The 13,926-nt window shown below is 50.8% G+C and overlaps 1 protein-coding gene and 1 long non-coding RNA gene across 6 annotated transcripts in view; one reads left to right on the top strand and one right to left on the bottom strand.

Annotated features, from left to right (window-relative positions):
* Positions 1–165: 165 nt before the first annotated feature.
* Positions 166–8,769, top strand: LOC113876316. The gene is made up of 2 exons (XR_003506454.1): positions 166–241; positions 8,223–8,769. It is a non-coding gene; the product is annotated as an uncharacterized LOC113876316 (long non-coding RNA).
* The window catches only part of HIF3A (hypoxia inducible factor 3 subunit alpha), a 31,572-nt gene continuing 19,688 nt past the window's right edge, over positions 2,043–13,926 (bottom strand). For 3 of the 5 annotated variants that reach the window (XM_027515393.1, XM_027515394.1, XM_027515392.1), the window contains 6 exons: positions 13,147–13,337; positions 11,983–12,087; positions 9,555–9,826; positions 7,803–7,920; positions 6,291–6,372; positions 2,043–4,864 (listed from right to left, as the gene is read on the bottom strand). In XM_027515393.1, coding sequence (XP_027371194.1) covers positions 4,767–4,864; positions 6,291–6,372; positions 7,803–7,920; positions 9,555–9,826; positions 11,983–12,087; positions 13,147–13,337 — 866 coding nt within the window. In that variant the 3' untranslated portion in view covers positions 2,043–4,766. The remainder of the gene's footprint in view (positions 4,865–6,290; positions 6,373–7,802; positions 7,921–9,554; positions 9,827–11,982; positions 12,088–13,146; positions 13,338–13,926) is intronic. The other 2 variants (XM_027515396.1, XM_027515395.1) reach the window with 2 other exon arrangements.

Raw genomic sequence — 13,926 nt, forward strand, 5'->3', positions numbered from 1 at the left:
GGGCCCCGAAAGCTCCCTTCGCGCGCCTGCGCAGGGTCGTTTCGCCGTAGAGCGCGCGGAGGACAAGGTGACCAGACGGCCTCCGACGGCGCCCTTCCTAGAATGAGCCAATGAGGGAGGCGAAAAGGGGCGCGCGGGCAAAAAGGCCCGGCGTGGCCCCTGGTCCCAAAGTTCCGTGTTCCGAGCCACAGAAGTTTCTCGGGGTCTTAGAGTGGGCTCTCCCTGCCGTCATCTCCGGATGGTAGGTGGTTTGCGAACGCTGCTGGTGGGTGTGGCTTTTCTTTGTGACAGTACTGTCCCTGACGCGGAACCCGAGCCGGGGGTGTCTAGCCCTATTGTCAAGTACCTGTGTGACCTTGAACAAATCTTCTCATCCTCTTCAGGGCCTCACTTATCCCTCTCTGGAAAATGGGCAGTTTCTCAAACCGACAGAAGAAAGGGTCAGAGTTTCTAAGTTATTAACTAAAGGTACCCTGGATCCCCTAGACTCAGAAGTTTGTTGCACCATCTCCTTTCTCACCCCTCACTCAGCCGCCTTCCATGGCTCCTCAGTGCCGTTAGGAGAAAACCGAGACTTTTTCTGATGAGCTAGAAGACCCTGAATAGTCTAGCCTGAGGCAACATTTCCAGATGCCACTCCTATCCCCAATCCCCATTCACTGTACACCCTTCTGGGCCACCTTTCCCAAGCCCACAGCCACTAGTCAATGCTAAAGTATAAATTCTTTAAGGCTCTGCTCCCGCTCCCCTCCTGGGGATAGCACGAGCTATCCCACCCTCAAAGCTTCTTGTCCTGGCAATTAGACCCTAGCACAGCCAACAGTCACCCGAGAAGCTACAAGCTAGTATCACCTCCATTTTACAGATAAAGACACTGAGATTGGTAGAGGGCAATGCACTTGCCCAGGGTCATACAATAAGAAAGTCACAGAGCCAGAACATGAACCTGTCCCACCTTATTCCTGTGCTTTTCATTCCTCCTCTACTCTCTCTCTATGCTTCAGAGCCTACCCTGTTGGTTAGATTTTTGATTGTTTTGAGGGCGAGGGATGCTGTAATGGATCTGAATCCTGAATTCAAATACAGCTCAGCCCTTTCCTGCTGTGTGACCTTGGCCAAGTGATCATCTTCTTTGAACCTCAGTTTCATTCTCTGCAAAATGGAGATAATTGCCTGTTGTTTAGGATCACAGGAGAGTTTGGTAAGATCATATATGTAAAGTGACAGGGGGCCTAACACACAGTTCTTTTTATCTCCTTTCCATTATAAGTACTCAAAGTGGGACAGAGTACCTAGAGTTGATGGTTGGGGCGGGGGTAGGGGGAGAGTGGGCAGCTCTCAGGAGGTTATGGGAGGACCTAAACCAGCAGGAATAGGCAAGGAAGACTTCTTGGAGGAGGAGATGTCTGAACGAAGATCTAAAGTATAAGTGGGAGATACCCAAGTGAGGAGGGAGGGAAGGGAGAAAGGCAGAGGGCCCAGCAAGTGCCAAAGCTTAAAAGTGGTTTTCTTCCTTTGAAAAGATTCTTTTGTGGAACATAAGAGAGGAGTTATGATGGTGACATGGCAGGTCAGGCACACCCATGTACACATGAATCTTGACATACAATCTCTCTTTGATGTATATACACCCATGCACAATCAAGTACAGAGAATTATGTCACACAGATAAACACCAGTACATAGAACTGTACTGTCAAACTCCTGTACGCACATCCAGAATCACAACACACAGGTACCAAAAAAAAAAAAATCACAATGCCTTCTACACTCAGGAACACAGAAATCCAAAGTAACGAGAAACACACATAAGGCTGAATCATTTCACCCAGACACTAATACACGCAGGAGGAATTACAACCCTCCCCATGCACAGGTCCACAGAACTATGCCACAGCGACCCACACAGAGCGAAAACATCACCAGACACACGACGTTACAGAGACCTACGTAGGAACAGTGTCACACGCAGAATCACAAATGGACACCCAGTGCACTCACACCCCCGGCAGCAACCCTAGAGATGAGTCAACACACAGAGCTCTGGTGCCTATCAAGGCGAGATCTTTATGGAGGTTTAGAGATTAATGGGTTTCAGAGCCAGCATGGCTGGTCTGGTCCCTCCCCCCTCTCCAGCCCAGCCTAGGTCACCCCCTGAGGGAGAGAGGGGTCAGATCCTTCTCCCCCCGACATAGCACCGATCTGGACAGGCCATCTCTTGATGAAACGATGAGAAGTGCCTTCCAAAAAAGGGAGTGAATTGGGTGGAGAGAGTGAGGCTTTCTCCTGTGGGAGACCAAGAAGAGCACCATCATAGAAAGGAATTTGGAGAGGGGCGGGAACACCGGGTGGCAGAGTACTGAGAAGTCCGGGCCTCCTCCCCACCCTGCGATATGTAGATTGGGCTGTGCGTGTGCCTGTGCGGCTGGGGAAGTCTCCTGGATTGTGAGGGAGCCCTGGGTTCCCCAGATACTTGGAGTTAAGTAAAGGTAAGTATATGTCTGGAGGACTGAGGTGGGGAGTGGAGGGGGGTCTGGGACAGAGAATTTTTAGGGATATGAGACTGAGAACAGAGAGGTCCATTAGCCCAAGGACCTGGGGGGTCAGGATCTGGAATGGGAAAACTTAAGACAGAGAGTAGTAATTGGAGCTAGTTGAGTTGGGTGGGAAGCCCAGAATAGAATTAGGAGGGTGCGGTCTGAAATCAAAGAGTTAGAGGTCTTAAGATTTGGAACCAGAGGAATCTACAGGGCAAGGTCCAGATTCTAAAATCAGCTGAGTTCTAGAACCACAAGAATGTGGATCTGAAATCAGAGGCAGTTGGGAGGCTGTGAGATCTAGAACTAGAGATAAAGAATAAAGACTAGAATTTGAAAAAGTCTGAAGACCAAGGTCTAGAACTAGAGGGATTTGGGCGAGCTTAACCCTAGAACCCAAAGCTTAGAGCTATAAGGTCTAGAACCAGAAAAGTTGATAAAGCAAGGTCTGTAATCAGAAGATGTTTGAAGGCTGAGTCCCAGATGCAGGGGAATTTGGAGTCATAAAATGTGGAATAAGAGGGAATTGGAGATTGTAAGGTCTAGAACCAAGGGAATTTCTAGGATGAGGTCTGAAATCAGAAGACATTTAAAGCCAGTTTCTAGGACCAGAGAAGAGAGAGATAACCAGATCTGGAATCAGAGACTTGTAAGTTGCAAGACGTAGAGGTTTATATATAGTCCAGAACCAGTAAATCTCTACCTCATGGTAGAGATTATGAGGACTAGAGTGAAGGAGAACTGGAATGTGGTGTCTAGTTCAGAAAGTACTAATTATAAGTTCAAGACATAAAACTCATATCTTCCTTTTGATGGGAAAAGCAAGTCTCAAGTCTAGAGTTGAAAAGGAACGAGCTGGGCATCATGAATCAAAATGATCTAGACGTTACAGAGTCTGGATTTGGAAAGAAATGCATCAAAGATCAGGAAGAGTAGCACCAACTGAGAGCTTGGGGTTGTGAGGTACAACATCAGAGGAAATCTTTGGTCTTAAGAGCTGGAATCAGCAGGAGTGGGAGCATGTGCCATTGGGAACAAGGGAGAAGTGTGGGAAGGGCTCTAGAACCAGAGGAAGGCAGAGAGTGAGTTCTAGAAGCAGAGGATTCTGGTGGTCCTGGGCCAGAGGGGGTTGGAAGTTGTGAGCCTTAGAACCAGACAGATTTGGCGACTGTAAAGAAGAAAGAGTTGGAAAGTTGAACTCCAGAATGAGAAAAAGCTGAAGACTGAGAGATCTAGAATCCTAGTGGTCTGGAGGATGGGAGAGCTAAAGCGGACCACATTGGGCATCGTGCAGTCTGGAACCAGAGATGGATGGGGGGGCACACCATCTAGAACCAGAGAAGGCCTGAAGTTTGTGGTCTAGAACCGGAGAATGTTGAAGGTTGTACAGTCTAGAACCAGAGGAGGCTGGGAGTAGCACAGTCTAGAACCACAGAGGGTCAAAAGCTGAGTGAGGACTAGAACCAGAAAGCGTTGGAGGTTTTATGGTCTGGAAGCCGAGGTGGGAGGCTACACCTGTGATAGGAAAACCAGTGTTGGAGCTGGTGTCCAGATCAGGCTAAAACCAGCTGGAAGTCCAGAGTAGAGGTGTGGGCAGAGCTAGGTGGCTGCTTGGGAGACGAAGGGCTCAATGAGAAGTCATGGGGCGTGGAGGAGGATGTGGTTAGGCAGTTAGGTCTGGCCCAGAGGGCCCCATTCCCCATTGACACTTATGATGACAGGGGGAGATCAGAGTCCCACATTCTTAAAGACAGACCCCAGGCAATTTGTAGCAATTAAAAACATACCATGAAAACAACAAAAATAAGAATGAAAGAAAGATGGATAGAAAGAAACATGAATATGATTATCAATACACCCCAAAGCCCAGAAATACAGATCTGAACCTCAACCTCCCCTACCCCCAATTACCGAAAATAAAGCCAAGAGAGTTGAAGAAAAGGATGAGGTACCCAGGATTGAGAACCTCAAGGGAAGTCCTGAGTGAAGCAGGAGGGGGCCAGGGACCCCCCTCCCAGAGGTCACTGAGCTGAGACCACCCCAGAGCGCCCCCAAATGGTGGGGGGCGGAAGGGTGGGGGCTGAGGTAGGCCCGAGGTGGGCAGGGGTCACCGAAAGGGGAGAGGGAACCCTTCTCTGGGCGCCGCCATCCTGTGCGTTGGCTGCCGGCTTGGAGCATGGTTGACATCCTTTCTTGGGGAGGAGAAAGGAGATGAGAAGAGCACCTGACTCAGTTGGCCTGGGCCAAGCCTGCCGCTAGCTGAAAGTGGCTCCTGGGCTGGGCCGTGTCCTCGTCCGGGTAGAGAGAGAGCAGGGAGGGGCCCGGGCCTGTGGGGGAAGATGGAAGGAAAACCAATGGGGAGTTATCACCCCAACCTGTCTTCCCTCCCAGACAGTTAAAAGCCTGACCGCTGGGACTTCCCTGGTGGTCCAGTGGTTAAGAATCCGCTTTCCAATGTAGAGGACCCGGGTTCCACCCCTGGTTGGGGAACTAAGATCCCGCATGCCGCTCGGTGCAGCCAAAAAAAATACAATGGCAATCCCCCCACCGCCAAACTCCTTTCCCCACTGCATGCGCTATTTTCCCCCAACAGCACTGTTTTTCGTTATTTCTTTCTCTGTTCTGGACTGGCTCCCTCACTAGAATGTCAGCTCTATGAGGGCAGGGAGTTCTGCCTATTTCACTTCCACGTGTGTCTCCAGCTCCTTGGGCAGCACCTGGCACTTACTGTGTGTTCAGTGAATATTTGTTACATGTATAAAGGAAAAGAATGAATCGAGGCACAGTGACCATGGCTAAAACGGAGGATGTGACGCAGAGTGTCCTCTGAGATGAGGCAGCAGTCAGACCCCACGGAGACTAGAGTCCAAGCTGAGGGTCTCCCTCTTTCTGAAGGGCACTAGGGAGCCTTGGAAGAGCTTTGAGCAGAGGAAGACCAGGGTCAGATTTGTGCTTTGGAAAGCTCCCTCTGGCTGATGCCTAGAGGTTTCAGGTGGAGCCATGGCTGTTGACAATGATGCTGGGAGCCTCACAGACACAGCAGCTTGTCCTGCTCTGCAGGGGGGCTCTGAAAACAGCATCACCGCAAGGGTGTGCTTTCTTGAGTTTCTTAGGAAACCAGTCTCGGCAGCATCTCTACAAGTCCTCAGAACATCTCCTTCAAGTGTGAACTCTTAAAATAGGCCCTCACAGAGGGGCTTCCCATGTGGTGCTAGTGGTTAAGAACCCGCCTGCCAAAGCAGGAGACGCAGGTTCAATCCCTGGGTGGGGAAGATGCCCTGGAGGAGGAAATGGTGACCCACTCCAGTATTCTTGCCTGGGAAATCCCATGGACAAAGGAGCCTGGCAGGCTACAGTCCACGGGGTCGCAGAGTCGGACACAACTGAGCGACTGAGCACACTGCCACTCACAGAGGCGGGAAACCAAGACTCCAGAGCAGAAACTATCTCCCAGGGCCACAAGCTGGGAATGACCACGGCACAATCAGACAAGGGCTTTGGGAGACCTGGGCTCCACTTCCACCTCAGGGGGCAGCTTTGGCCAGCCCGTCTCCCTCAGGGCCTCTTCTTTCCTCCCACGGTGCCCCCCAACCCCCGAGAAAGTGGGAGGGGCTGTCTGTTCCCACTAAGGTCGTGTGCAGGCACTGACAGCCCATCACCACCCTCAGGATCACCCCACCTTCTCTCAGCCATCTAAGGCACCTCTCATGGGAGACAGGGACCTAGGGCCCGTCTCCCCAGGTTGCTACTCACCCAGGGGCTCATTCAGTTCCACAAGGTGGGTGCTGGGATCCTGCCGGCTCCCTGGGGCTGGTCCTCCTGTCAGAAGGAAGCTCTAGGGGACAGAGACAAAGCCACCATCATTACCATCATATCCAAGGAGGCAGGATGGTGCAGTGCTTAAGGGCACCGTGGGGGTCAGTGGCCACTTATCAGCTCTTTGACCTTGGGTGAGCTGCTGTCCCAGACATGCTGTGCGGCTCCTTCCAGAGCCTTGTTCTTCCCTCCTGGGCCCCAGCAAGCTGACCTGCTCCCATGGACTCCATCGAGGTGCAGCCTTGCTAGTCCTTGTTTGTTTGGTTTTGCTCCTTGTTTTCCCTTGGGTTTCAAGGTTTCAGCTCTTACAAGGCGGACCCTACTCTCTCAAGGATCCGGGCACCACCGCCTTGCCCTGTGCCTTCAGGCTAGAGGTGGTGTTGCTAATCCCAGGGTCTTGCCCACACCTTTACACACAGTCCTGTTACTAAATTCTCCTCAATACCCCATTTGAGCATGCTCTCTGTGTCCTGTCCAGACTGATAGAGTTGTTCAACCTCTTGAGTGTAAATGTGAATAATAATAATTGGGGATTCCCTGGTGGTCCAGTGTGCTTTCATTGCTGAGGGCCCAGATTTAATCCCCTGTCAGGGAACTAAGATCCCACAAGCTGCCTGGCATGGCCAAAAACAAATAAATAAATTTAAAGAAAAAAATTTAAATTAAGTATTACTATTCAAGAGTGGCTATAGGAACTGAATAATTTACTCATGCTAGGCATTTCATGCAGTCAGCATCTGGAACATGGTGGACACTCAAAAAGTAAGAAACTGTTGATATTATCAACCTTTATCAACCTGATATTACACCCTCGTGTTCAAACAGCTCTGTTCAGACTGAGAATTCAGGCTTTTGTTTGGTTGGTTTTTAATATGACCATTTATCAATAGCCCACTAAGGAGCAGCTAAGGGCCTGATTTCATTGCATCTCATGCCAGTCCTATGGAATGTAACTATCCCCACTCTGCAGATTAGGAGACTGAGGCTCAGAGTGGTGACATCACCCACACACCCAAGGTGTCAGAGTTACTAGGTGACAGACCTGGGATTTGAACCCAACTCAGTCTGACTCTAGTGCCTGTACTCTTAAAGCTACACTAATAATCCAAGGCCAGGACAGTGCTAGATTTGCCGGGGGGTGTGGGGGAAGCGGGGAGGAGTGGTTCCCATGAGAGGTGAAGTTTCCTACAGATATTCACCGTTGTCATTTCTCCCCTTACTCTGCTTATTTTTTCTTCTTAGCACTTACCACCAACTTACATCTATTTGCAAAGCCCTTTCATACCTATCTGAGCCAGCAGATCAAGGTCCTACCCTTGAAGGGATGACTGACCATCCATCTGACCTTCAGCCAGCCCCTGCCCCCCTTGTTTTTCCATCTCTGAAAACAGTAGGTTTAAGCCTCTCTGGTTCTGAGGGCCAGAGAATCCCATGCAACCCCACACATACCAGGCTGAGGGGAGGCAACAGGAAGTTTTCGGGTTCTAGGCTGGGGGATCGTTTCGGGGGCCTGATGCCCAGGAGCTCCACCTTCTCTGCCTCGTCTTCTGAGCTCGGGATCAGGGCCCTGGAGGGAGACAGGCGAGAATCTCAGGGCCCAGCAAACCTGGGCAGGTGTGGGCCCCAGTGTGCACAAGGGAGGAGCGTCCACTCACTCCCCCAAACACCTGTTTATTCCTTTACTCATACACCCACCAGTCCATTCATTTGTCTGTCAGTACAACCCATTCATCTATCCAATGACCCATCACTCACCCACATACCTATACAGCCTCCATCCATCTGGCCTTCCATTCATCCACCTATCCATCCATCCACCTACTCTACTCACTAATTTTCTTCTTCTCTCATTTCACAAATCCTTGTTAGGTACCCACTGTATCCAGCGCCAGGCTGAGAGCCTTGGAAAATAATGAGATGTACCCATGAAAGCCTCGTAAGAGTAGTTACGAGACCACCCTGGAGACTAATGGGCTCATGCCTGCAACTTGGAGAGCAGAAACTTGAGTATTAATAATAGTGATCTAGGGGGTTTCCGTGGTGTCTCAGTGGTTAAGAACCCACCTGCCAATGCAGGAGACACGGGTTTGATCCCTGGTCCGGGAAGATCCCACATGCTGCAGAGCAGCTAAGCCTGTGCACCACAACTATAGAGCCTGCACTCCAGGGCTTGGGAATCGCAACGAATGGAGCCCAGATGCCTAGAGTCAGGGCTCCACAACGAGAGAGGCCACCCCGATGAGGTGACCAAGCACCTCAATGAAGAGTAGCCCCTGCTGTCTGCAACTACAGAAAAGCCCATGCAGCAATGAAGACCCAGCATGGCCAAAAATAAAATTGTTAAAGAAAAATAATCATCTAACATCTTTGAAAGGGGGACACGGATCCTCTGAAATTTACTTGAAATCGTGTGTCAGTATGTGTATGTGTCCAGTTTCTTGGGAAGAGTTCGTGGCTTTCAACAGATTCTCAGGGGTTTAGGAAACTTGGTTCTGGACAGTTTCTCTGACACCATGGCAGTGTCCTCTTCACTGTGACAAAAACTGTCACTAGGAGAAGGCAATGGCACCCCACTCCAGTACTCTTGCCTGGAAAATCCCATGGACGGAGGAGCCTGGTGGGCTGCAGTCCATGGGGTCACTAAGAGTCGGGCATGACTGAGCGACTTCACTTTCACTTTTCACTTTCATGCATTGGAGAAGAAAATGGCAAGCCACTCCAGTGTTCTTGCCTGGAGAATCCCAGGGACGGGGGAGCCTGGTGGGCTGCTGTCTATGGGGTCGCACAGAGTTGGACACGACTGAAGCGACTTAGCAGCAGCAGCAGCAGGCCAGAAATACATCCTAAAGGAGAGGTTGGCTGGTGGGATGTGGATAAACAATGAGAACAGTGGAGGGAGCTCCAGAAGGAGGGCACAGCCCAGGCAAAGACATCAAGATTGAAACAAATGTGGCAAGTGCTGGGGACACCAAGGGCCTGGCTGGAGCAGAGGTCAGGGTAGGGGGAACGATGGGGGATGAGGCTGAAAGTGGGGGGCAGGAGAAAGATGGGGTCAGGGGCCTTCTCTCCACCTCCCTTTTATCTACCCCAACCAGGGATTGAACCCGCGCCCTCAGCAGTGAAAGCACAGAGTCCTAACCACCGGACTGCCAGCAAGTTCCCTCTACACTGCCTTTGTATCCCTGCTCGACTGCAGCTCACCTCTTCCGAGCCCCAACCATAGGGGAGGATGCTGAGGGATCCCCTCTGGAAGGGCTGGAGCAACTCAGCCGGGGGTCACTCCCCCAGCGGGGCAGCAGGGAGGTCTCAGGGGTTGGGGGCGACATGCCGTGGAAGCTCCGAGCACGGGGCCGGGGGACAGCCCCTGGAGGTCTGTGGTAGGCCCTGGGTAGCTGCTCGCTGGAGTTGAGCTGAAAGTCATCATCCATGGAGATGTAGGGGGCCAGCATCTCCAAATCCAGAGCATCGACGTCCTGCAGAGGGCAGGAGGCAGTTAAGAGCATAAGCTTTGGCCTTGGGTGGACCTGGGCTGGAGTCCCAGCTCCACCACTTCAGAGTTATATGTCTGAGGTCAAGGTTCTGAGCCTCAGTTTCCTCATCTGTAAAATGGGCAGAAGGACTCTGTGGTAGCCAGTTGCCAAGATGGCCCCCAAGGATCCTCACCTCTTGGTATTTCGGCCCTAGTTTAGTCCCCAACTACTGTGTCCAGTCAATCCTAAAAGACATCAACCCTGAATATCCACTGGAAGGACATGCTGAAGCTCCAACACTTTGGCCACCCGATGCAAAGAGCCGACTTATTGGAAAAGATCCTGATGCTGGGAAAGATTGAAGGCAGGAAAAGGGGGGCAACAGAGAATGAAATGGTTGGATGGCATCACCAACTCAATGGACATGAATGTGAGCAAACTCTGGGAAATAGGAAGCCTGGCGTACTGCATGAACAACATCAAAGACCTTAGAAAGACAAAAGGTGGTGTCTGGAATATCCTTAGTCTGACAAAAGGTACTCTCGAGTTTAAGGATGTACCTCGTAGGTCTTCTCAATCAAACGATAGAACTTCTATTAAACTTCAGAGCTCTGTTACTCAGCCATCTCAACAGAAGCCTGAAGTAGAGGGGTTTATCTCAGAGATTAGTGGGTATGGCTTTTGTCTAGTGGAGTGAACTCCAAAGACACTTACATGAACAGAAGCATTGGCAGCTTGGACTGAAACGGAAAGGGATGGTACAAAATGAAAAGGGACCTTTGGACCATCAAAACTCTCTAAGCAGAAAGCAGGTTACAAAAACCACTCAGCTGCAACACATGCTATCTTTTTCGGAAAAAGGAAGGATGACAGTGAATTGCCAAGAGCCCAAAGGGTGGAGCCAAGAGCCATGAGAAAAACTACTGGGAAATAGTAGGAATGAGTTCTGATCCAGGAACTTTTTTTTTTTTAGTTTTTTTTTTTTTCAATTGAAGGATAATTGGTTTACAATATTGTGTTGGTTTCTGCCATACATCAACATGATAAGGGACTTTAGATATTTGCCCAGATGGATTTCAGAACTGCTATGGATCAGTGACCCAAGTGCTCTCCTTCCCCCCACTTTTTTGAATAGGAATATTTTGGCAGTTATTCTACACCTGTCCCATCACTGGATGTTGGGAATGTGGATGGCAGACAACTTGTCTCTTTAGTTCAGAGGCCAGCAGATTGAGAGGAACTGTATTTGAGGTGCTCAGCCACCCCCAGACCTGACTGGGGTGATGAGATTCTGGACTTAAAGTTGATGTTGTAATGGGAAGAGACTTTGGGGGGCCTTGGGAGGGGTGAGTGTACCTTGTGTGAGGGAGAGACATGAATCATTGGGGGTCCCAAGGATCACTGCCTTCTGGCGTTCCCACTTGTTTGTGACTGCCTTCCACACTGTGCCACAGTTGGTTTGTCTGCCCAATACAATACAGCAGAAGTGATGGGACGTCACTTCTGAGATTAGGATATAAACCACCGCAACTTCTGTCTTGGGTTCACTCAGATTACTTGCCTCGGGGGAAGCCAGCGGGCGTGCTGTGAGGATGCTTAGGCAGCCTCTGTACAGGCCCACATGGTGAGGAACTGAGGCCTCCAGCCAAAGCCGTGAGGGCCTGCAGCCTGCCAGCAACCCTGTGCGTGAATTTGGAAGTGGATCCTCTAGCCCCACACGGCTGTAGCCCTGACTGAGAACTTGATTTCAACCTCATGAAAGACTCAGACAAAACCATCCAGCTAAGCTGCTTCCAGATTTCTAATTCTCAGAAACCATGTAACGTAACAAATGTTTGCTTTAAGGTACTGAGTTTTGGGGTAATGTGTTACAGAGTGATAGCCAGCTAATTCATCATGCCACTACCACTTATCTCTCCAGACCACCAATCATCCAAGCACTTTCCATCTACCATCCATCCAACAGTCTGTCTATCCAGCAACCCATCCATCCATCCGGATACCTAAGCATTACCCATCCATCTCTCTACTATCGCCCACCTAGTGAATTCAGTGATCCATCCCTCTATTCATTAACCACTCCACCATCCCTCTCTAAAGCTTAGATATGTCACCTAGAACCCAGAGGTAAAGACCGCTCCTTCCACGCCAGCCCTTACCTGAGCGATATCTAGATCTGTCTCCACTGTCTGCAGGTCTTTCCCAGAGGCCAAGACTTTGTGTGCATTCTCCACGTCCACAAGGAGATCATCTGGGAGATCAGCCTGCGGGGACAGAGTAGAGACTCAAGGAAATCTTGGGCCTGGGAGATGTTGGCAGTAAGGCAGTCTGAACATTTGAGCTCAGGCTAGAAGTGAGGGTTAGTTGTCAGACAGCTGGGATACCAAGCGAGTCAAACAGCAAATGTGGGTTTCTGAACCTGGGTGTGCAAAAGCCTGAGTGCCTGGGTGTAGATTGACAGGGCACAATCGGAGGTTCAAAAGACCGAAGTCTGAGGCCAAGATACTCAGGCCCTGGCGGGTTATAGATCTTGGAGTCTGGGGGGAAACAATGCCGAGTCCAGTTGTCCCAAGGGTAAAGGTGAGGTCAAAGGTCACAGTCTGTTTCCCGGGTGGAGAGAAGATAGTTTGGGGAGTCATGAAGGTGGGGATAAGGAAAGTCAAGACTAGATAATATGGACCCCTGAGTCAAAGGTCAGCTTTCTGGACTCTTAAGTAAAAACAGTAACCATTATGGTCTGTTGAAGTCTTTCCCAAGTGCTTGTCATGGATGATATCACTGAACCCTCGCCATAACCAATGAGGTGGCTACGTGCTACTATCCTAATTTTACAGCTGAGGAAACCGAGGCCCCACTTGTCCAGGGTAACACAGCTCTACATGGCAGAGTCAGGCTTTGAATCCAGGTTTGAATAGTCTAAAACATCAGGCATTCTTGTCTCTGTGAGGTTAAAATTCGGAGAACCCAGGACTTCCCTAGCGGTGCAGTGGTTAAGACTCCATGCTTCCACTACAGGGGGTACAGGTTCGATCCCTGGTCAGGGAACTAAGATCCTACTTGCTGTGTGCACAGCAAGCCACAAAATTCAGATGTTTAGTCACAAGCAATGAGGGGTTACCCCTGCCAGCCCCAAACATCCTACATTTTGATCCAGATAAAAGTTGAAAGAATCCGGACTCTAGATCTTGAAGGAACCCCAACTCCATCTCATGCCCAACCTTTCCACTCCACAGAGGGAGAAACTGATGCCCAGAGAAAAGCAGGGTTCAAGCCAAACACCCAAAAGCCTGGATCCTGAGGGCTGAAGTGGAGGGAATGCTTACCGGAAGAGGACTCTGGGGGCGCCGTGTGGCTGGGGGTGCACTAGGGGTAGCGGCTACTGAAGTCCCGTCCAGGATTGGTGCCAGGAGGCGACGGAGGTCAGGGCTACAGAACCTACGAGGGTCAGCGGCCAGGGCGGCCTCACTCAGGGCAGGGGGGTGCACGAAAGCCAGGATCCGGGGACCAGAGGTGTCTGCAGAACACAAGATGCGTAGGACACAGGAGGGTCACTCAGGGCTGAGGGCGGAGCCCTCTGCCCACCTCAGGGAGCAGAGCTGATGATGTAATCAGTATGGACCCCATTCACAGCGTTGGGAGCTGAGTGCTGGAGAAGATATGCTGGGCCCGGTGCCATCCCTTCAGTGGCCCTGAAGGGTCCTAGGGGAGGGGCCCACACGGAGCTGGGGCACACAGTAGATAGGAACAGTAGCAACTGCCCAGCGGTGGGGACGTGTTTTAATATTTCAGATTGACACAGCTGGACGGGGGCACAAAACTAACCTGATTCTCCAGTAGCACAGAACAGCCTTTGGCCATCTGGCTCTGGTGGAGGGAGGGTGAGTGGGCATGTTGGGGGAGGAACCTGGCCTAAGACCCTCAGGGAGGTTCTAAGGACCCTGGAGGTCAAGATGTGGTCCCGAGCCAGTTCTAAGTCAGAAACGGAAAGGATGTGGGTGACCTCATACCACACCCAGGAGCATGGGTTGCTAGCAACCCTTTGCAGATGGTGAAGCCCTAAAGAACAGGCAGGGAGGGAAACTCATTTATCCAGGATTGGAGGG

This window comes from Bos indicus x Bos taurus, chromosome 18 (genome assembly GCF_003369695.1).
Source record: "Bos indicus x Bos taurus breed Angus x Brahman F1 hybrid chromosome 18, Bos_hybrid_MaternalHap_v2.0, whole genome shotgun sequence".
Taxonomy (NCBI): domain Eukaryota; kingdom Metazoa; phylum Chordata; class Mammalia; order Artiodactyla; family Bovidae; genus Bos; species Bos indicus x Bos taurus.